General features: G+C 40.4%; 1 protein-coding gene across 2 annotated transcripts in view; it reads right to left on the minus strand.

The window, feature by feature from the left end:
• The window catches only part of LOC131990615 (1-phosphatidylinositol 4,5-bisphosphate phosphodiesterase beta-1), a 128013-nt gene that overhangs the window by 41171 nt on the left and 63780 nt on the right, over window positions 1-23062 (minus strand). For both annotated transcript variants that reach the window (XM_059355689.1, XM_059355690.1), the window contains exons 4-10: window positions 19005-19145; window positions 17552-17631; window positions 14114-14167; window positions 11404-11479; window positions 9183-9283; window positions 8306-8472; window positions 912-1058 (exon numbers count right to left, since the gene is read on the minus strand). In XM_059355689.1, coding sequence (XP_059211672.1) covers window positions 912-1058; window positions 8306-8472; window positions 9183-9283; window positions 11404-11479; window positions 14114-14167; window positions 17552-17631; window positions 19005-19145 — 766 coding nt within the window. The remainder of the gene's footprint in view (window positions 1-911; window positions 1059-8305; window positions 8473-9182; window positions 9284-11403; window positions 11480-14113; window positions 14168-17551; window positions 17632-19004; window positions 19146-23062) is intronic.

Genomic DNA, 23062 nt, shown 5'->3' on the forward strand with positions numbered 1-23062 from the left:
TTAGCTGGCACCTCTTTTCCCATGTTTTTTCTCAGTCTTTCTCTTGATAGACATCCCTATCCGAACCCATTAGGAAAACACTTTCTTTACTAAATGAGGTCATGTGTTGTTCCCTGCATAGAACAATTTTCATTTACCATGCATCAATAGGATAGAAACACATTAACATGAATGAACAAGTTGCACAAGCTGCTGTCAGTCGAATTATCTTTTATGGATTTTTATTATAAAGTTGTAAAACAAAAACACTGCCAGGACGGAAATGCACTCTCTCTGTTACTTATAATAATATCACAATGTGTCACCATGAAAACACATAAAGAAAAAATGTGTTCGTGAGTAGAGAATCAAGAACCTGTTGTTTGTTTTTCTCATTTCTTCATTTCGCAGGCCATGAGTCTGGCCTATTACAGAAATTCCATTTTTTCCATCGCTGGAGAAATTTGATCCACTTGAAAGATTCAATGCTCTCCAGTTCCCCCTAGAATAGATTTGAATAGATGAATTCTAATATCCATTGAAGAGAAAATGGCCTCTCTATTGTGGCTGCCATGCTTGTGCACTGCTGGGAGCCAGTTACTGTGACTACCAGTCTAAAGAAATATTTAACTCATGAATATCAATGAATTGAGTCTCATGACATGACTTGATTGGATAACCTCTAGAGAGGAAATGCAAGAAAGGGGTCCTGATATGCACCGGCGCGTTTGATTGACTGACCTGTGAGGCATCAAGTTCACTTGTGCAATCAAAATTGTGTTTCTAAGTGATCTGTTCATGTGTAAATGAATAAATGATGCACATGTGGAATCAGGCGGTAAAATCAGAGGTAGAGTGGTTGAATGTGGGTGCAGACAGAGGCAAGTTACAAACATAACTGACTGTGACTTGTTTTTCATGTGTGTGCTTACCTGTGAGGTATGTGTTGTGTGAGGAGTTGATGAAATAGTGGGAGAGGGGAAGGGTCATGTCTTCACTCTGGTCCAGCTTCTCAGGCGGGATGATGCTGTTCTCCTCCCCATTCAGATACCTGGCAAAGCCCTCCAGCGAGATCTGACCTGCATGAACACAATGATACATTCAAAAACTAAAAGAGACAAAAGTCTTGTGAAATGATTTTGGCTAAGAAAAGAACAAAACCAACAATGAATGTAAGCCTGTTGTGGCTTATTTGTCCTTTGTTGTTGTCACACACACTGTAGTTTGTTTAGCATCGATCCCACATATGTCCCGCTGCCTGAAATGCTCACTAGCATACCAAATGTGTATTAATCCACGGCTGGAAATAGTCCCAGATAAATACACTATTCTTTTCATAATGTTTGCAAATAAATACAGTGTCCCTGTTGCTTCACTACAAACAACCTGAGCACTGTAATTTCTTTTGACAGCCAAATGTGTAACAATCTGCAGCTGCAAATAGTTCCAAATGAATGCACTAAACTGAATGTTAAATTAAATATTCATCTCCATCAGGTGTAAGTGTGGAGGAGATACGTTCAGTGGTCGGTCTGTCTGTCTGTCTGTCTGTCTGTCTGTGCAACCCTTCAGCCTAAAGTCATTGTGCACATTTATGACTGTATGCTCAAGGAACTTTCATCTGGTAAACCGGCCGGTAGGGACCATGTTTCTGCTATGGACAGTGTAGGTGGCGGTCCATTAGTGCTGGCGGATTCTTTTGTTGGCATTTCACATTGAAATTGACATTGTGCATCGCTGGTGTTTAGGAAATTCAGGAGATTTGCACACCAAGATAATTGTGGTTTGTATTCATTCAGACATTACAGCAGCAGTCGCTAAATACATAACATAATGTCAGCTAGCTGATGAAATGCAATTTTCCATACCTGATATGTTAAAATCCACTAAATTAGGCACGGCACGAGATGAATACATGCCTGTTTTTGCCGCCATCTTAACTGTAACAGGGCCAAGAGGGACAATTGAGTGAGATTCAACTCTTCTTTGCTTGGGCGGGAGAGATGATATACCTGGCATAGATCAGTACTCTACTGAGTTTAAAGATTTACGTCTTCAGAAGTCATAAATGGGCTTGGGGCTGAGTGCCAGAGGCGGGGTAGGGAAGTCGTAAAATATAACAGAAACACTAACATGTTGTAGGTTTTGATCTTTTCGTGGGATCTGTTGACAACAACAAACATAGAATATCTTTTACACTATTATAATCTAACATGGAGCATGACATATGGTGGTGTATAATGGTACCATTTACATAGAAAATAAAATGTCTTAAATAAAACACAAGATTTCAGTTTAGGAATAAAGTGTATTATTAGTGTGTGTGTGTACACTATACTGTGTAAACATACTGCAGGTACAGTCAAATGAGTTCAGATTTTTCCTAGGTTATATTACAAAAATGTTCATGATCACTAATTAACATTGAGATTACATTGGTAGTTTAATTTAGCCAGACCCTTATTCACTGTTTGCAGAAAGCCTATGTGGTTAATCCTTAAAGCCGGTGCCTCAGTGTTTCAGTTTCTTACATTTTACCGTGGGTGTATACTGCCAGTTATTAGCTTTCATTAGCTATATCAAAGCTTTCTAGGCAGATAAATGCACAGAAAAATGCCTGTTTTCACATGTACTTTACAATAAACACCTGATCTTCTACACTTCAGGCTCCACTAGCTTCCACTTGCTTTGCTACTGCCTATAATAAGTCACACAGTGATTTCAAAAACCTGAACTGTCCTTGACGTTGTTCTTTCCTTGTTATGATTGTTTGTCAAGGTCACTCATGTTAAGCTTTGCCTTTTCACTGCCAACGCTGAGCTCATGTCTTCCCTGAACGTGCTCAAGAAAGTGAATAATGCTGAATAAATAAGTAATAAGCAGAAGAAAAAAAGCTCCACTCATCCAAACACAAGATTCAATTTCCATACACATTATCACACACGTCACACACTGCACCTGCATGGATTAAATTTTCTGCAACATACAGCAAGCGCTCAAAGCAAAAAACCAAAACACTTGCAGCCTCCTCCACCCACACACACACTTGCTTGACGTTATGCTAAATATGCTAAGTGATGCAAGCTCGACGGGTGCAGCAGGTCCCTCCGGCCACTTTATGCTAATTAATGCGGTGCCGCCCTCTGCAGAGTTGCTGGACTAATTAACGCTGGCTGCTGTCTGTGACATGTGAGCTCAGTCGCACTCAGCGTCTTTACTCCCTGCTGACTGCCTGAACCTCCCTTTGCCAGGCGGATGACTAACCTCTGTAGCGCTCACAGTCACACAGACAGAGTTTCCCCAGTTCCCAAGACGTTTGTAGGTCAAACAGGGAAAATGGTGTTAACATAGCTGGGATTAGAGGTGTGCTTGAGTGAAAACCGACAGGTGTTATTCTGAAGGTGATGCTTAAAAGGCGGAGTTTGATCTGAAAGGAAGGGAGTATAAAAGACTGCATATGTGGCTTTTGCTCCCAATAATGATTCTGGTGAGTTAAGAGGAAACTGCAGTATAAATGTATTCTAAATTTAATAATAACCTGTGAGACAAGGGTGGACACAAACCGACAAAGAGCTTCCTCTCTACAATCACCAGAGATGAAAATGAAATGATAGGCCACCACCCACTCTTGATGTGCGAGACTTGTTTCATTTAGCATTTTATTCATCTGCATTCAATGTAGGAACGTCTCAGCGAGCGCAGACCAAAGTAGTCAGAGACAATAATAGAGCACTAAGGAGATGAATGAATGGTATAATATTCACAAAATCAAAGCTGGAAACAGATAATGGGAAAGTGTGACAAAGAGGAAAGAAAAAGAAAGTGTTTTCCATTCCTTCTCCTTAATCACATACGTTTTTTTGAGGCATACCTAAAGCACCCTATCCACTGTTATACGTGTCACGATATTACTTTCTCTATGACTACTTTTTGTTTGATGATATATTTCCCCAGAAACAATTGCGATGAATGATATTATTGTCATTTTAAGACCATTCATGCAAAAATAATGATAAAATAGCAGAATAATTCAAGTATAGACTTTCAAAGAGCAATGAACGTTTAAGTCTTAAGAATATTCAGACAGTGGAGTTGGAATGAAAAAAAGTATTATAATAAAACAGAAATATTAAGCATTTGGCATAGCTGTAAAGTGAGTCAATATATTGTCAATCTCGTTCTTCAACGGAAAGGACCTCAGCAAAGTTTTAAGTAGTTGCTGCTCCCAAGACTTATAATGGTCATAGTGATATCGTATGATGTATGAAGATGATCTCAATAACTTTTAATGAGCTTGTGAAGTTGATATTGTTATTATTGTGGCTAATTCACTGACCCTGATTAAGCCGTGTAAATCATATGCATGCTTATTATGTGCATACATCCACATGATCCATTTTCAGGGCAATCTACAAGCACATGCTTAGTATGCACAAAGCCACACATTTTACATGCATGTAGGAGTGTCCTTGAGAGAGAAACAAGTGTGTATGTGTGAGTGTGTGTGTGTGTGTGTGTGATTGTGAGTGTGAGTGGAGGTAGCATGTGGAGCTCTGGACCCCTCTGCAGAGCAGATGGCAGCACTTCCTCCGGCTAGATAAATACTTCACATGGGGAAATCTGTCACTGGGACAGAGAAGGGCACGCTTCCAGAGAGCCTGGGACAGACTGAACACACAACATCACAGTACGAGCACATCGCTGCGATCAGAGTCAAACACGGGGCGGTCAGACAGGATATTTCAATGTGGTTTAAAACATTATTTGATCTAATTTAGGCACCCGTGATTCATTTTGTCAGACTTTTTTTTTTTAAAAGAGTAAAGTGGGTACTTTAGGAGGAGAGATTATTAAAGCAGCACTCATGCTCTGCTTGTGTCAGCTGAGGTCAATCTAGTTTCTGTGTAATCAGTAATAAAATGTGCAAATGTGATTGGCATAGTAATGATAAACTGAACAGGTTTTTTAGATAAACAGCCTCTCCAGGCACCAAAGATTAGCATTTTTTAAATTTTTAAATAGAAATTCATAATAGCCTGCGGACTAGTTGTTTGTTCTCCAGATATTTTTGGAACATATTCAACCATGTAATAAACTTCAGCTCTGCAGCAAAGTGACAAAAGTTTTTCATGAGCAGCTGAACGCAGGCATACAATCTAATGATCCATTTTACTATGATTGAGCTCACTGTTGCTGCTTGGGAAACACACTCAAGATACATTTTACTACTCATCATGCGGCATGCTGTGATATTGTTAAACTAAGATGTGGTATTGATCGGGAGACTGAAGACATATGTCATGTTGGCAATAAACCCTTTTGGTTACAATGTTTTGTGCCTACAGATCTTTAATCTTTAGATTAGAACAACATTACATGAAGAGTGTTCCTGACTAAATTCTATAGATTTTCTGGTGCTCTCTTTTATTATAATACATTTAATTTTATTTTGTTTACATAACTTCAAAATGGTTCGATATAACATAGTGGAAAAAAACAACCAAGTGATGTTCTCGCGAATAAACAGAATGTGTTAAATCACCCATCTTGGCACACTTGTAGAACATGCTTTCCAGCAGAGATCAAATTTGCATTGGCACATAACAGACCTGGGTGCCTGATATCTGGAGTGTTTTGGCAGCTCTGTGTCCACTGACACTTCAGACAGCATGACACAACGCAAAACATGTCCAGGAGTGTTGGACCCACCACACTCATCACTCTTGATTGTTCATGAATTATTCTGTGCAGTATTTTTTGGGATATTAAATTTTAACAGGTAGATAGATACTATAACCTGTGGTGTTATACAGTGGCTGTGACACATGCAAATGGACAACACATCAGACACCACATATGTCACATAAAACAAACCGGGACACACACTAGGAAGTGGAATCAAGGAACATTACAAGTTACCAAATTGGTACTGGTTGCCTGGCAACAGCTCATGCACAAGAAATAGTCCAGTACACAACCCCCCATGAAACGGTAGATTAAATTACAAACCAGCTAGCTGTTTCCACCTGTTTCTAGTGTTTATGTTAGGCTAAGCTAACAGGCTGTAGCTCTACATTAGACTGGTTTGAAACTGGTATCAAACTTCTCCTTTAACTCTCTGCCAGAGTGCAAATAAACATATTTCCAAAACATCAAACTACAGTACGACTTTAAGTTGAAGTGCATTGAACTTCCTGAGTCTACTCTTAAAGGGACAGTTCACCTCTACAATTTTTGATAGAAAAAATTTCCTACATGAAACTGCTCACAGCAATTTGAGCAGTTGGATTATGATTTATTATTATACAATAACATTATTGTGGATTATGTGCAGAAACTGGGTTAGGATTTCTAGAAATATAGAAACATTGCTGTTTAGGTTTTCAAATGTATTTTCAAGGGAAGTACTATATATATATATACATTATATTGGAGAGAAGGCAGATATCTCTACAAACGAGAACCCCAACACTAGGCAACTCACACCTAAACAATCTTAATTGATAAATAGCAAAGTGGGTAAGAGGAAAAATATTTATTGTTGATTGTGGTGTGGACTGACCCTTTAAGGCCTTCTCACACTAGGGGGCGGAAACAAAAAATAAAAATAAAACATTAAATACTTTGTCAATGATTTTTCTTATTCAATCCTTTCATACAAAGGCAGACACAATATGTTACACGATCATAGTTGTTGTTCCTGCAGTTTTTACAGTGTTCACAATACTATATATAGTAAGAAGTTACAATGTATTCACATATCCTATAGGTTCCCATACCAAAGAAGCATGGTATTGTTGTGAGTGTCATTGCACTGGTTTTCATTATTAATGACTAAACTGAACAGAGTCTATGTTTAACTTACATGTGTTTATTAGTGAAACTTGGCCTAAATGCAAGGCTTAATAGTCTTATAGTCTATAAATAGTCTTACAGTCTATAACGGTCGGCTTGAAATACCTCCCTTCTCAAGGACGGTGAGCTCATATGTTTCCTTTGCTGGTGATAATAATAATAATAACAGGCACTTTGAAATGAATGGAAGTATATTTACATGGAAGTATATTTATCACAAGCAAGTTCAACTGTTATACATTTTCCCAGATGTTGTCTTCATGTTTGTTGACTTTATAATCTTTATTTTGTTTGTCTTACAACTCAATACTGCAAGCTCCAATTGGTCAGTCGATCAAAATCCATATTGTTGTGTGACGGTATAAACAGGAGTATGATACAAATCTATTGATCAGGTGATCAAATGTTATTGGTCGGCTTACCGAGTTCCCATAAAAAGATGTATAAAAGTTTTGGATTCGGTATCGACAACCTCATAGAGAAAGATGGGCTCAAATTGATATGCAATTTATTCGTACAAATTATTTGCGTTTGGTCTAAAAAGAACTTTAAACAGGTTTATTTGACCCGCATCATGGTACTTGCACATTTTATACATCAGATGTGTTTTGTTGTGTGTTTTTTTTTCTCCAGGCATTTAATTTTTAGGAACAAAAGTGAAATAAGAGACAACAAGATTTGAGAATTATACTTAGAACCGGAGTAAGGATCAGTAAGGATCAGTAATGAAAAAGATGTATACGTCTCCCTCACATAATAAGACACATATTAACCCACCCGAATATATATTTGTATTTAACAGTGCCACATAAACTCTCAGCTGCACTCCATTTGCCACTTGCTATTTGTTGAATATCTCCTGAAGCACAAACACAGCAGCACCCCCCGCTTTCTGTTTTCACTCTCTCTTTCACACACTTTCTCTCCACTCAAGGATTCTACTCATGTAATCCTATTCTTGTAAACAAATGGCAGGGAATATCCTCATCCTAAGCTTGGCAGTGTTTGGAGAGGGTGAATCGTTTTGGTCTTGGTGTGTGTGTGTGTGTGTGTGTGTGTGTGTGTGTGTGTGTGTGTTATTTACTGCCTTCTAACATTCCGTTCCTTGGCACCCCTCTTCGTCCCCTCACTTTCTGAGTGTTTGGACACCAGACAGCAGTGTTGCTATGGCAACACCCCTGCCAAATTTATTGTTGGCGGGGGCTGGAGTCCAGGGTTATGGGTAGGGATGGAAGAGGTTGGGTATATCTGGGTCAAATGTGTGATCATATTTGCTGGATGATTTTCAAAATGTTTTGTAAAAAAACAACACTTGTGGTTTCTTACAGCATACATCAAGAGTATTTACTGTAAAAAAAAAAAATACCCATGAGCACCTTATTTTATGCAGAAAAACTGTGTCTTATGTGTGTTTGTGTGTACATATAAGCATGTTCCTGTGTTTGTACCGACAGACATTTGAGCCACTGACCTTTCTGTGCCAGCGAAGCATTGGGTTCATATTTGTCCACCAGCACCTGGACCTGTTCTGGTTTGAGAGGAGGGTAGAGTATCTCGTTCAGACGAGGGTCTCGCTGTTTATTGTTGATAAACTCTGTCATCTGCTCCACAGTGAGGAATGGGCGAGTCTTAGCCCCCCTGAGAAGAAGTAGGAGGAGAGAGGAGAGGATAAGGTGAGTCGTGGGCAAACAAAAAAGGGAGAAAACCATCAAGGGTTACTCAGCGAGCAAATGCAAGATGATGGAGGGAGGAGTGGTAATTACAGCAGCAAAGAGATCTGGAAAGAGGGAGCAACAGAAGCGCAAAGGAGCAGAGGATTAAATGTTGTGTTGAGTAAATTATGAGATTTGATTAAAACGCCTTTCATATCTAAGCCTGTTCCACTAAATTATCATCTCCATATCCTCCTGGCTCTCATGCCGTCTCACTTAACTGTGATTAGAATCTAGATTTATGGCTTGGAGTGGCCCTGGTCGTGCTGGCGTGCTGCCTCAGCTGATGGTCTAAGTCCCTCCGGGGCCAAGGGGCATCTTTGCTTTTGCAGCATGAGGGCCACACGACCAGGGCCATTACAGCATACTTTTCTGTACTAATTAACTGCTTGTGCAACTCTAATGGGCCAAAGCAGGTGTCTTAAAACCGCCGTATGCCCTTTCATGAAGGCAGCCATTGTCTATCTGCCAGTCTGAAACGGGCAACAGATGGCTGTGAAAAAAAGGATATTAAAATGAATCACTCTCACATTGTTTTAAGTTTTTCAAACTGGGAATTAGTGTATTGTGTGGAGGTTGAACAGATGATTACTTCCTCAAAGAGGCAAATACAACAGAGGGAAACATGGTTCTTACACGTCAGAGAAGATGTGATCCAGCTCAGTCCGGGGGCAGATGTTGCTCAGAAACATGTTGTAGACCTCTGGAGTGAAATCCTCCTGTGGGATGGAGTCATTCTGCAGCAGAAAACAGCAACATGGTCACATACATGGTCCAGCATACACATACATACCGCACATAAAAATCAGCAGGTAGACACAGTGTGGAAGAACTTCAAATCTGTGCAACTACAGGTTTAGTCCACTGGTACTGCTGTGTTATGACATACTATTATCAGTACAAAATCTGGGTGATTTTGTTGCTAAATTTAAAATCTCTAGGATCTTTGATTTGTTCTCTTTGGCAGCATCGATGGCAATAAGTGTGAATTGAAGGTGAGTATTTGGATCTCACTTTCAGTTTCACCAAGATCATGTTTTTGGCTTCTTTAGTGTGTCTGATTGTCAGTAGGATTACAGAAAAACTGGCCGGATTTCATGAAACTTGGTAGAAGGGTGTATCATAGGTCAGGGAAGAACGTATTAAATTTTAGTGCAGATCTGAATCATGGAGTGGATACACAAATTATTCTTCACCTTAACATTGCGAGACAGAGTTAACGCTGTACTGATCTGGTATCTGGTACCTTTAAAGAATATTTTGGTACACATTTAATGGCTGCCCTGATCTGTTTCATTCAAAAGTTAACTTCTTAGAGATATGTGGTACTCACGGGACAGCAAAACTACAAACATATTATGATCTTATAGACTTCAGCAGTAGTATAATGAGTACTTTTGCTTTTAGGTCAATCTTTCTTGTCATGCAAATACTGGAAACGGCTATCAATTTGTTGTTTGAGAGGAAGCCAGAGAACCTGGAGAAAACCTGCGCTGACATGGGGAGAGCATGTAAACTCCAACAAGAAGGGCAAGGAACCCTCTTGCTGTGAGTCAACAGTAACCACTGCACCACCATGGCGCCCTTATTTCTTTAAACAAATGTGTTTATTTGTATTTTAAGTGTAGTGCGTGCGTGGGTGCTAATTTCAAAGCTAAAAATGACCTCCTGCGAAAACATGTTCATATTCTTATCTCAAATCTCTCTGGCTTTTTTTTTTTTAGGCTTGTTCCAAGTTTCATTCAGCAAATCCGTGTAACTCTATGTGCACAAGTTAAGAGTCCTCTTTCATGCTATGGGATGTTCTATAGCTGACCCCAATCTCTAGTCCCCCTCTGGAAACAATTACACGCATATGAATTTCAAATGCAAATAATTAACCAAAGATGACTGCCTGCAATTTGAACCTAGACTTAAACAAAAAAGCTGTGGCCACAAGGGCCCCTTATAGAGCTATCAGAGCCAAACAGGTCTGATAAAGACACAGTGCTGCTCAGCAATAGCAATGTGCCAGCAAGAAACAGAGCAGAACCAAATACTGTGAGAAAAGAAGATGAGGAAGGATGCACCAAAGGAGGGAGGGGGGGGGGCGCAGGTCAAGCCCTGCCGAAACTCAATGAGTCATTCTAAAGACCTTGGTGTGAACTACGTCGTGCATGTGCTTTTGCCTGTGAGTGTGTGTTCAAGGGATTAACAGCACTGCCGTTTAGCTGTAATTACTTGCGCGTTGGAACAACAGCAAATCCCACCAGACCTTCATACGGCAACACGTTCTTACCTCCTGCTCTCTCCCTGTGCTAATTATGTATAGCTTGTTCTGTGTGTGTGTTTGTATTCCTTGTGTGTTTGTTTTCTGAAGCCATTCATTACAGCTGCGATTCGTCTGCCCTACTGTAGGTGCATATGCTTCAGCATGTGTTCAGAACTGCATTAAACAGCACTTTCTCACTTTCAAACATGCAAATTGCTTGCTACTGCTGGAATACAGAGCTTGTTTGCTGTGTTGGGGGACTGTTTACACCCCAATGCATGACGGGGCAGCCACTCTCTAGTGATATCTGAGAGAGGTAAAGATAAAACAGCTTTTGTCAGCTCTATTGCTCCCTCTGGGTCTATTTGTTTCATTTACAACCAAGGCTAAATCAGTTCTGAGTGGGAAGTCATGCAGACATCCAGAAAATAAAACTCCAAACAAACGAGCAAAGCAGCACTCAGCTGCTGTTTCAGGAGGACAGAGAGTGTGCGGAGGTGAGAGGACAGACTGATGGATGGATGGAGAAGATGAGAGAGAGAAGGATCACAGACAGGATCAAGGTCAGAGATATGAGGAGGGAGATTCAGTATTTTGAGTTCTCACTCTGCCAGAAGGGAGGTTGCAGTTTTCCAGGGCCGTCTCCACTCGCTTCCTGTCTGCTGAGAACATCCTGAAGATACTGCGGGGACACAAAACACACCCATATGAGTAATCACAGAAAATGCCACACACAGAGGAGCTTTCACTCTGATCCTCTGTGTCAAACGGATTAACTCATCACAGCTTTTAATTGATACTTATTAAGGACATCCTGTGAGAAAGTTCTAATCTAGCAGCAGCAAACAAGGATAGAAGAAAAAACAGGAACAAAAGAGGAGTGAATGCAACCACATAAATGCAGGGAAAATGACAAATTAAAAGAGAAAAATGAGACAAAGAAAATGTCAAGATGAAAAATGATAGTGTAATATATGCAAAATAGGAAAATAAATCTGAGAAGAGACAATGTGGGGAAAATAAAAACTATTCAGTGTAGTATAACAACCTTCCAATAAACGCTTTATTCATAAAGGTCATGTTACATTCCTAAACTTCTTAGACAGCTGCTGAGTCAACTTTCTGTGCATTTTGGAGGCTCTTGTAGTTCCAGGTGCTGTTGAGTTTTATTTCATTAAATCAAGAGGTGTTTCTAATATTTATAAATGTCACACATGTACACATAAATACTGCATTATCCACTTGATGAACTTTACCTATTCAAATATAAATAGTATAGGACAAACTGATGTGATTGCTGCTGTCACATATTGTCTTAACTCCAGATGGCATCGCCATATGTATATTAAAAATGATCATGTTTTTAATGCTGTAGAAAGACAATATCCCCCCCCAGATGTGTTAGCAAAGATGAGCACATCAAGCTATAGTGTTGTCATTGCTTCTTATTATCATCATCACCATTACCACAACCATTATCATGATCATTATCGTTATCATATTACGGTTTCTTAGACCGTACTTATTATTCCAAACATCCCTATCTCACCAGATGCAAAACCAGACTTTCGTCTTGAGTAAATAAACCTAAGAAATGTAGAAATGAAAAATCTTTCCCGTGGAAGCCATGCATCTACAAAGCATCAAGACAAACAGCCCTGTTTTCAGCTCTGTGACAAGACGCACAAGTCATTCTACTTCTGAAGCTAAATCTATTATTTGCATCAGCTGAAAAATGCACCGTCACAAAGCTGAAAACAGGGCCGTTTTTCACCATGAAAAGTTGACTTCTTAGAGATATGTGGTACTCACGGGACAGCAAAACTACAAACATATTATGATCTTATAGACTACAGCAGTAGTATAATGAGTACTTTTGATTTTAGGTCAATTTAGCTGATAATGCAAACCTTTTAGTAAGGTTTTGAATGTAGGACTATTGCCTGTAGTGTAGTATTTTCGCAGTGTGGTATTTATATTTTTACACGGGTAAAGGATGGGATAACTTCCACCACTGGGTGTGATCGGTGCTGAGATGACACCCTTTACACTTTACACACTTTCAGAGAGGTGGAGTGTGAGCACTCACGATATTGCGTGTGATAGGACTCCAAAGATGGTGAACTATGCCTGCGCAACTTATAGAAAAGGAGCTTTACACATAAAGTAGCTGAATATTTCATGACCGTACTGTTCCACATTTTATGTAGTCTTATAAATGTATATAGTGGTCGTATACAGTATGTTTAAAAGGGTTGTAAATCTAGTTTTTCATATAAATTGAAGCATAGCATAGACAACTCTAATAAAAAAATACATAATTGTCAACCCTGGTTTGTATATTCAGACATCTCATTGAGGTTTTTTTTCCCCATTTTTTTAATTTTTAGTTTTAGAGATTCATGGTTTTCTCTGGACATGCCTCCTCTGTCAGTGTGAGTGTTTTGAGAGTCAGGGCTTCTGTGTGTTTGGGCTACTGTCCTGTTTTATTCTAGTGTATATAGACAATAAATGAGATTTACTGCCATGAACCCCAGTGTTGTTCCAGCTACCGCTGGCTGTTTAGGCCTGTTTCCGTTGGCCATAGACTGTTTTAATTACATGCAGAGGTATTTGTGTGCAGATCCATGAGCCTGTACTGTATGCTCTGTGGGAGAGCAGAGTCAAGCTGACATTAGTCAAGCTGACATGTCCTTCCAGCTAGGAGGTTAATTCCCTAAACGGCAAGGAGCGTCTCTCTGCCTCTCTGTGTTGACACCCACTGTTTTCCTCTGCGGCTCTGAGGGAGGTTATCGCAGAAGTTCACTGTTGCCTGCCTGAAAGCTCAACTTGACTAATGGAGACGAAAAGAGCTGGCTTCTCAATGAGCTGATGACAAACTCCCAGATATGTGGAATCATGAAAGGAAATTCTCACACACATCAGACACTGGCAGATTTTGAGCAGAAGTAAGTGACAGATATACATGGGCACACACACACACACACACATACACACACACACGCACATAAAACACACACTTTTGTGTCCACGTACACAAACCAGTAAGGGTGGGCTCTTTACAGATGGAGGAAAGGAAACAGTAACATAATTGAGATCAATTTTACCGCAGAGCTGAAGAATCATGTAAAAGATAAAATGGAGTGACAACAGAAAAGGGGTAACACATTCTAATAAATGCACATATATACACAGAGAATGTGTGTATACTGAAGCGTATACATGCTGATAGTAACAAGAGAAGGCAGAGGAAGCGATGCATTGATCAAAAGAGCGGAGAGGTGGCAGGGGAGAAGGATGAGTCAGAGAGACTTACTTCTTGACGGGGATTCGCCCCTCAGGGTTGAGCTGCAGCTTCAGCCGAGTGTATCTGCATTGGACAGAGCACACACACCTTTAATCAGCAGTTTGTATGTGTGACCGATGTCATTTCATTTCTCTGCTTGAGTTTACATATGTGACTGATGAACATAAACATTTTCCATATCTGATGACTGAGTGACACCACACTTGTGTCTCTATATCACACAGCGCCTGACTACATGTGACGAGCTCTTTTTGCACACTATGAATATTGGGCTGTGTTTTCATGACAGGTTTGAATCATGGCTAATCCCTGAAAGTCTTGCATTGGCAGCGCAGAGCACATGCAGCAGCAGCAGCAACACAGCCAGCGCAGCCTGAGCTATAAATAGCTTAGCTGCAACAGGAGCCATCATTACAGGCTGGGCTTTAAGTGGCTGCTGGCTAATAATTAATATCCATTACAGTGTCCACTTCATAGGGCAGACTGGGTGCCACAGGCAAAGTCACCGGGGACTGTAATGGTTAACAAGGCCAAACCAGGTTTTTTCTCTTTTTTTTAATAAATAAAAGGGAAATGTGAAATGAAAAATGTCGGCAGAAAGAGAACTAGCTGACAACAGTTGATATCACTAAAGCTACATTAGAAACATGGATTAAAGGCTCGGGAGTAAGGAGAGAAGGAGGGACTGTTAGGTGTTTCTTGATGCCCTCATCCGCTCTGCAGCTGCCTCTATTATTCATTACGATGGGAAAACAGATTACTTGCATCAGTCTCCATTTCTGTTTTACTCGCCACTTTCTCCTTCTCTGTCCGTCTCACTCTCTCTACTATCCCTTTCAACATTATGCTGAATTAAGCCAAGGGTCAATTTTAAAATGGCCATTTTTATATAAATTACTCACACCATGTTGACTCAAACTGTTGTTTTTCTCGCATGCCTTCACTGTGAACAGAGAATCTAAAAAGTTAGTAAATCCTTGATGAAATGAAGCAAATGGCTGCTATTTTTAACAACAGCAACTATATTCCGCTTCTTGACCAAAGAACCGTGAGATGGCAGTGGCATGAATGTTTTGAATAGCAAGATTTTGGTGAGAATGCATGTGTTATTGACGTAATATGACCATATGCCCAAAAAATTAGACTTGGATTAAACAGCACAGATGTTTTGTTATAGTTTTGTTTTTCTCCCCATATACTTTAGTTCATTTAGGATTGATTTCATTTTCTGACATCTGAGTTTTTCTTCAAGAATTCAAGGTATCACAAGGTGAACAATGATATACAAACAGCCATTTAAGGGCTAAGTATTCCTTCAAAATGTGACCTACAGTGTTACATATACTTATTTCTATACATCCACTTACTGGTTCGTCACAAGATCCAGTGCAATACAGACAATTACTTGCAAATTACCAGTTTTGTAGCACAGTCACAGGTCATCCAGGTGGACAATATACAATTCTAACCCAAATCCCTGATAAGGCACAAGGGGACATAAGCCAAGGAGCGGCCTTATGACACTGATCTGAAATAGATCAAGGCCGATAGATGATGTCGGTGGATATTATCAGCCAGTTATAGATTTATCTGTATTTTTCAGTATTGACATATTTGTGGAACAAGATGCAACAATATGTTAACTTTTTTTGCAAAAAATATAATGCAAAAAATATGCTGAAGTGATTTAGATATGATCATCATGTAGGCATGTAAAATCATCATCAAGTAAAATGTTCTTTCTTCTATGAACTACATATGGCTGAAAAAATGCCAGTAAATGGGCAGTTATGTGTGGGGCTTTTTCTCCAAAGATGGTGACGTAACTGACAATGTAATGCATTGTATGTATAATGCATTGTAATGCACATGTTAAATATTCTTTAATCAAATTATTAGTTAAAGAAAGTAGCTTTCTAAATACCTTTGCATAGTTATAATGGGAAATAATCGGTGCATAATCTACATGGAAAATGTCTATATTTATTCCAGTCCAAAAATTCCCTTAATTCATCCATTTCCCCCTCTAAAATCTGCATCACTCTCAAAAATCTCATATTGGTCAGGCCTGAAAGAGAACATCTTGTAGTAAATAGGCACTTAAAGACATGCTGGGTTCTTTTTTATTTCCTGTTGTTGGGAACATTGCCTGTATACGCTGTCCCCCGACCTGAAAATGTATCACAGCATTAAGAGCTAGCAATGACAATTAACCACATGCAGAAGAACATCAACGCCTTCTCATGCTTTAGAAGTGGTATGACAAAGATTGGCCTTATTTGTAAGCAAGCAGTGCACAACAACTGATACTGCGAGCGGCCAGCGTGACTGCCGAACCTGCTCTGTTCAATTCTGTTCAACTCTCTGTGTGTACTATGTGGTCGATGGTCACTTTTATTGTCTCATAAGTCAATTAGACTCCTCGGGGGTGCGACTTAATGGCTTCTGTTTACTGATAAACATCAGGCAGCTGGGAGTTGTCACCAAGCAGAGCCTGGCATATTCCCTCAATACAACACGACAGATTCATATTTAATTTCACTCAGTCCCTTACAGCACACGTAAATCAACTGTGAAACCATAGATCAGTGTGTGTGTGTTCCAATCAGATCAATATGAGCGCATTTCGCTTAGCCGTTAGACACAGTTATTACACAGGATCAGAGGTGGTGTGAGGCCGATTGATGAGAACTGTCCAACTGGACAAAGAGCCATTGAAGAGGAGTCTGGGTGATTTATGTAATCGGCTGGAGCCAAATAAATGATGACTCCTCTTTAACATTCTGACACCACGTCAATTTCGGGGCAGCAACCTGACCTGTTCTACTAAGGATCTGCTGTCATTATGTCATCAATGCAACAGAAAAATAGGCTACAGCGCTATACATGCACTCCTGCAGTGAGAAGCAAATAACCGACTGAGATGCACAGATCGGGTTCATGAACTTATACATATTTCCAGCTGTTTTATTTATGCTCCTTCTTCCTTCCTGTCTGTTTTCTCTCTCCATCGACGTGAGGTGATGTGACCTTTATAAACTCAAACCCTCAGGCTGCCTTGTGGAGCTGTGAAAATCAACCGCCTGTTTGTGTGTGTGAGTACAGTACAAGCCCATATATGCCCTGGTGTATGCATAAGGGGGTCAGTGTGTGTGTTGTTGGGAATATGTTTTTCCATGCATTTGTGAGTAAGCACTTAATAGTATATAGAAAGTTTGTGCATTTTTCTGAAATTACAGTAAAGTGTTGCCTCTTTTATGCATGATGTCTCATTTGCTCTTCCCTGTTGTTTCTATGTATATAAACACCAGTACATAACTGATGACGCTTGTGATGACAGACATTTTTTTGTTTCTAGTAGACATGATTTTCATATTTATCTTGGGGATTTACATATTTTGTGTGACTGCACTATTTGTGTGAGTGTTGTGTATGTGGATGACATACCCTTTCTCGAGGCAGTCCTCCCTGGACATGTTCTGGACCATGAGGTTAGATGCCAGGTTGAACAGTTCTTCCGCCCATTCCTGCAGTCAATAAAACACACATAGAGAGTCAGATGCAAATCATACTGCTGAGTCATGAAATGCGGTGGTCTGTTATCACTGCCATGTGTTAGGAATAAATGAAGACACTGGTTCCCACATGTGGATATGCTGATAATGTCAATTTGCATTCAGAAAACACACATTGCTAATTTACTTTGATGTGAAATTTCAACCCTGAAGCTACGCACCAAGTGGTTAACTCAACAGAGAAATGGTTTCTTCATCAAAACCTCCCAACTGCACAGAGAATAAATGGGAACTTGTTTTAATCCTGACTATTAATCACCAACTTAAAATACAGACGTAGAGATTCAGATCACATTATTGTTATGCAGTCTTTTAAAAAGAAAAATAATTTTAATTAATCACTAGAACAATCAAATACTTTCTTTTATTTCTGCCGTATCACAAATGTTTTTTTTTGTTTTGTCTTTACCTAGTTTGTCCCTTCATTCAGGTAAAAACTTTTCCACAGCCTTATCAGGTAAAAAGTTTCATAAACAGTGATCCGAAAGACACAAATGGAACACCTTATCATTACCTCCACCGAGTAGGTCATGTTTTTGCTGAGTTTGTCAGCAGGATTATGAAAAATACTATTTTCCCATTGGCAGATCCAAATCATGTGGCAGATACAGGGACTTGTTTGTTCCAGACCTGGAAAATTTACACAAATGCCCCAAGTTTGAACAACAACATTGACGTTCAGCAATGGAGGACTGCACTCGGTACGTGGCATTCTAGTTACCTCCATCTGTTTGTCAGCAGACTATGAAAAAACTACTGGCTTGATGTTCATGGAACTTAGTGGAAGGGTGTAGCACAAGCAAAATAAGAACCTATTAAATGTTTGAGTGAATCCGAATCATGGGTCGGAAACACAATCATTTTTGGTCATTAAAATTGGTGGTGTCAGAATAATCTGGAAAAATTGTTCCTAACTGGGAAAATTCACGTGAACTACACCTTGAGTCGGAACAACTACTTGCAAAGTCGGCAAAATATTTTGGTACACAATTCTTGAAAACTGCTACCAAAGTGTTGTTTATACTTGTTTGGTATACCTGGACAGGTCCCCAGACTATCACTGGGCTGACACATAGAGACAGACAACCATTCACTCTCTCATTCACTCCTACGGGCAATTTAGAGTCACAAATTAAACTAAGCTGCATGTTTTTGGACTGTGAGAGGAATCCAGAGGACCCTGAGAGAACCTATGCTGACACGGGGAGAACATGCAAACTCTGGAGTTGGACCAGCGACCCTCTTGCTAACATCTACACCACTGTGTAGCCATGAATGCCATTGGTCTAATTGTTTTGTTGTTGTTGTTATGCAGATTTTTTTACCTTAGCCGTCTCCTCCTGGAAGGCCATGAAGTTCAGATATGTGATGTTGACCATGTCAGGGCCGCTCACCACCGTCAGCATCCGGTTCTCCATCTTCCCCGCCAGTGTGCTGACGTCCAGTAGCTCACGCAGCTTGGCCTCCTGAACAATGAAACACAAGAAAAACAAAAAGTGTCATTGCCAACATACCAACTGTACAAACCAGTGAATGTCATGAAATAAAAGGTGCAAGGTCAACTTTCATATGATAATCTGTCCCAATCATGTTGCGCAAGCTTCTAACACCAGCTGCATAAACACTGTAAACTTTCATAACAATGGACTACAGTTCTGCAAAATCTGCATCCAAAACAGCAGCACAAGCAAAATATCCTGTGGAATGGGGATTGGCATGAAACAGACCATGTGAAAGAAGACATGGTATGTTTTTTTTCAAGGAAGTGAGAGACAGTATTGCTCCGTTTCCTGGCTTTGAGGTTTGATGTTGCTTTAGAACAGAGACCGCCCTTGAATACACTGAACTGAAACAAGACCTGCCAGTATTTGGGAGTTCACACTTTTTCTGGCAGCTGATTTATGTGATTAATGAGAGGTCAGCTGTCTGAGGCAGACAGTGTGAGGAGGGAGGTGAGATGCTGCAGCCAAAGTACATCCCAATGTGACTTACAGGCTCCATATTACAGGCTATAAAGGCAGCAAACAAGGTGGGTTAAGCAAGAGTATCATGGGAGACATTTCAAGTGTAAACTAATTAAAGGGGCCAGAGGCATTGGACTGATATTAAAAGAATGACTGGTGAACTTACTGGCACAATATGAAGACTAACAGTTTCAAAAGTACAGAAGAGCAGAAAGTATCTGGAGAGGATTGATGGTGCTATCAAACCAGCTTTTCTGCTTGTGTTTTAGTTTGGAAGACATCCTTCTGTCTCATCATATTTTCAGTAGTGTAAAATGGTCCAGCAGTGCCTCCTGACCAAGCGTAATCAGCCGATTCACTGAGCTGAGGAGATCCCACAAGGATGGTGTTTTTGCTCAGAGAAGTTTTTAATAAATGCTTTCACAAATACTGCTAATTCATGAGATGAAATCATCTCAACAATGCAATTTTCAGATTTAATACAACTTTAATTTCCTGCCACCTTCATCATCCAACATATCCGGTAGGTTAAATGAGGCTGTGGTAAGACGTGTGTTGTCTGTTGTAACAGAAACATTGGGTGCTGGCAACAGTTCAGTTTACACAGTGAAAGAAAAACTCTGAAGAATTTGTATTCAGCTGAGGCAGCAGACTGAGGAAAACTAAACCAAACTAATTTTAGCAAATATACATTTAAGCGGCTCATCTTTGGTGTGAATCATATAAAAACAAAATACAATGCCTCTGAGGTACAAGAGAGGAATAACAATTATCTTTTTTTTCTCCTTCGCGGCCCAGAACGCAAGCAGCATACAAAATGGTTGCTCTGGCTTAATTAACACAACAAAAAAGCTCTGTAAAGGATTTTGCAGTGAAAGCAAATGAGCTCCCACTAATTTAACCAATCAAACAAAGAGCATTGTGTCCTGTGTCACACTGATAAATGTCCTCTACACGTCCCTCACGCCCCCCAATCAAATTGCGCGGCTTAGTGGCGCCCATTATTATCATGCTGAACTTTTCTGAGGCAATACAATTTCCCTGTTGAAAAGTATCTCCCTTCTGACAGCCTGTCTGTCTGTCTGCTTGCCTCTCACAGAAGCATTCACAGTTTTTGTGGCTGCACGGAGAGCTATTTTCTTGAAAAATAAGTAGTGTAATTTCCAGAAGGGAAGAAAGACGTGATACTAACTCGATATACTGCACATTGCAAAAATGACATGTCTCCAGTGTTTCACATAAGGTCAGAGTTACATGACTCTGAGCACGACCGCCGATCAATTGAACACAAAGTGCTGATTTGAATGGGAATCCATCACTGTCCACTTACGTAATCTGAATGCCACAGCCCCATCAATCAAAGCATAAAAAGCCACTTTCAATTTGCTAAAACACACAATGCCCAAGAAGCCTTTGAGGGATGCTTTGGCAGCCTGCCGAAGATGAAAGGTTTCTGAGAACAGACGAGACGACAGTAAGATACATATTTCATTTATTACAGCGCTTCAACGTCAATACAATTTGATACTGTTTTGATGCTACTTGTAGCCATTAGCTGAACATGCAGCTCATCTCCTTGTACGCAGTCAGCCTAGGGCTGATCTTGCAGGGGAGCTGCGGGCAGTCACAGCACATCAACTGGACAAACATCAGCAGTTATGCAGGGGAAGGAACTCAGTCGGAGAGAAATGAGCTGATGTCAGGGAGGCTGGACAGGAGGAGGAGGAGGAAAAATGAAGAGAAAGAGAAGTAAATTCATTAAAAGAGAAAAACAGAAGAAGAGAAGGGTGGGCTCAGCCATGTGAGTGAAATGTAATTTGTGCTGGTGCATTGTGGGAGCCATTGGAGGAATGCCGTAAGTCCCAGCCTCCACAAAGATGGGAGATTTACAGCCAAACAGGCTCGGGGTGCAGGTCGGATGGGGTTTGGAATGATGGTGTGGTTGAGGCAAGAGCATACTTCACAGTCCTGGACGACTGATGTGAATGTCTACGTTTTTTTATGCGTGGGAATGTGTGTCGTGTGTTTGTTCATTCAGGCATACACAGTACAAGTTAGCAGCTGCAGTGTGTCAGTACCGAAGCTCTTCTCAGTCACTTAGCATTCAGGTGGAGCTGCAGCCTGAGGAAATACACAGACTTCCTCTTCCTGCCTGAGTTTGTCACAAGGCCCCACCTGTCACCAGCCATGCACTCAAACTGTGTCACACGCTGCCGGGCACAAGGGAGAGGATTCAGATTGGCCAGCCACGCCTCAGGTCATTAAACCTGCAGCACGGCACCTGTCTAAACTCACACACACGCCAGCTTGGACACGCACAGATGCACACACACATCGAGTGCACATGCAACAAAGTCATGGAGGAATAAATCAAGACACACACCTGTGAATTCACAAATCGTCACATGTGTGTGTGTTTGTGTGTGTGACATCACATCAAAGGAAATGTCAATATGAATGATAGATGGCGACCCATCTACCTACACACATGCCACTCCAAACTCGCCTTTAATGTACTGTACCACAGATGTGATGCCAGATAATAAAAAGTTCAGTCAACACTGCAGAGATTCACTTTAAAGCAAGGCAACATAGGAGTTTTAGGGATTTAGTGCCCCTGCAGTTTCAGAATGAAGCTAATATTACTACTACTATTCCAACAGCAAAAAGACCGGCTCTGCTTTTATTTTGCGAAGCTCTCTGCAACGACTTAAAGCCAGTCTGATGTTTACTCTTGTCCAGTGGCTTTTTGCTTGGTCACTCACTCCTGTTTTCTTCTTTTCTTCCTCTCTCAACATTCTCTTTGGTCTCTTCATCTCTGCCATGATGTCCGTAGAGGCCTGGCTGCAGTTATGGCACCACACTGGCAACACTCCCTCTCACCCCCAAAAGATTTCAGAGGAACAGCCGTTTGTGGCGCAGAGGGACAGAGGCACCATTCTCAAATTCAGTGCAGGATCAAAATTACTTTGAGGCTGTTCTTTTCAGGTTAAAAAAAAGTTGCATAATGCTGCTTTAAAATAGGCAGAAAAGAAAAAAAGACAGCAGTCCAATTCTTCTTTTGAGCAAGTAGTAGTTGCAATATTTCATTTTTTCTTTCCCCTTAAAAATACATGCTAGTGGCGGTTGAAATAATTGATTAGGTGTCAAGGATAGCTGCTTTAATAAGTGAACAGTGCCTCGTTCAAGGAAGGTGCTGCTGGTGTAGAAATTGATGTTACAGTTTGTACAGAATAACTCTTTTTCTCCATAATGCACCAACGATGCTCAAACGATGTACAGATCACAGAATAGTGTGTACAACAACAAAAAAAGACATTTTGTTTGGTATCTTGAGGATGTCTGCACTTCAGTTGACCCTACCAGGCTGCTCAGTTTGTTGCCGTTCACACTACAATTTTTCAAATCATCTGCACTGA

Source organism: Centropristis striata, chromosome 18, assembly GCF_030273125.1.
Source record: "Centropristis striata isolate RG_2023a ecotype Rhode Island chromosome 18, C.striata_1.0, whole genome shotgun sequence".
Taxonomy (NCBI): Eukaryota; Metazoa; Chordata; class Actinopteri; order Perciformes; family Serranidae; genus Centropristis; species Centropristis striata.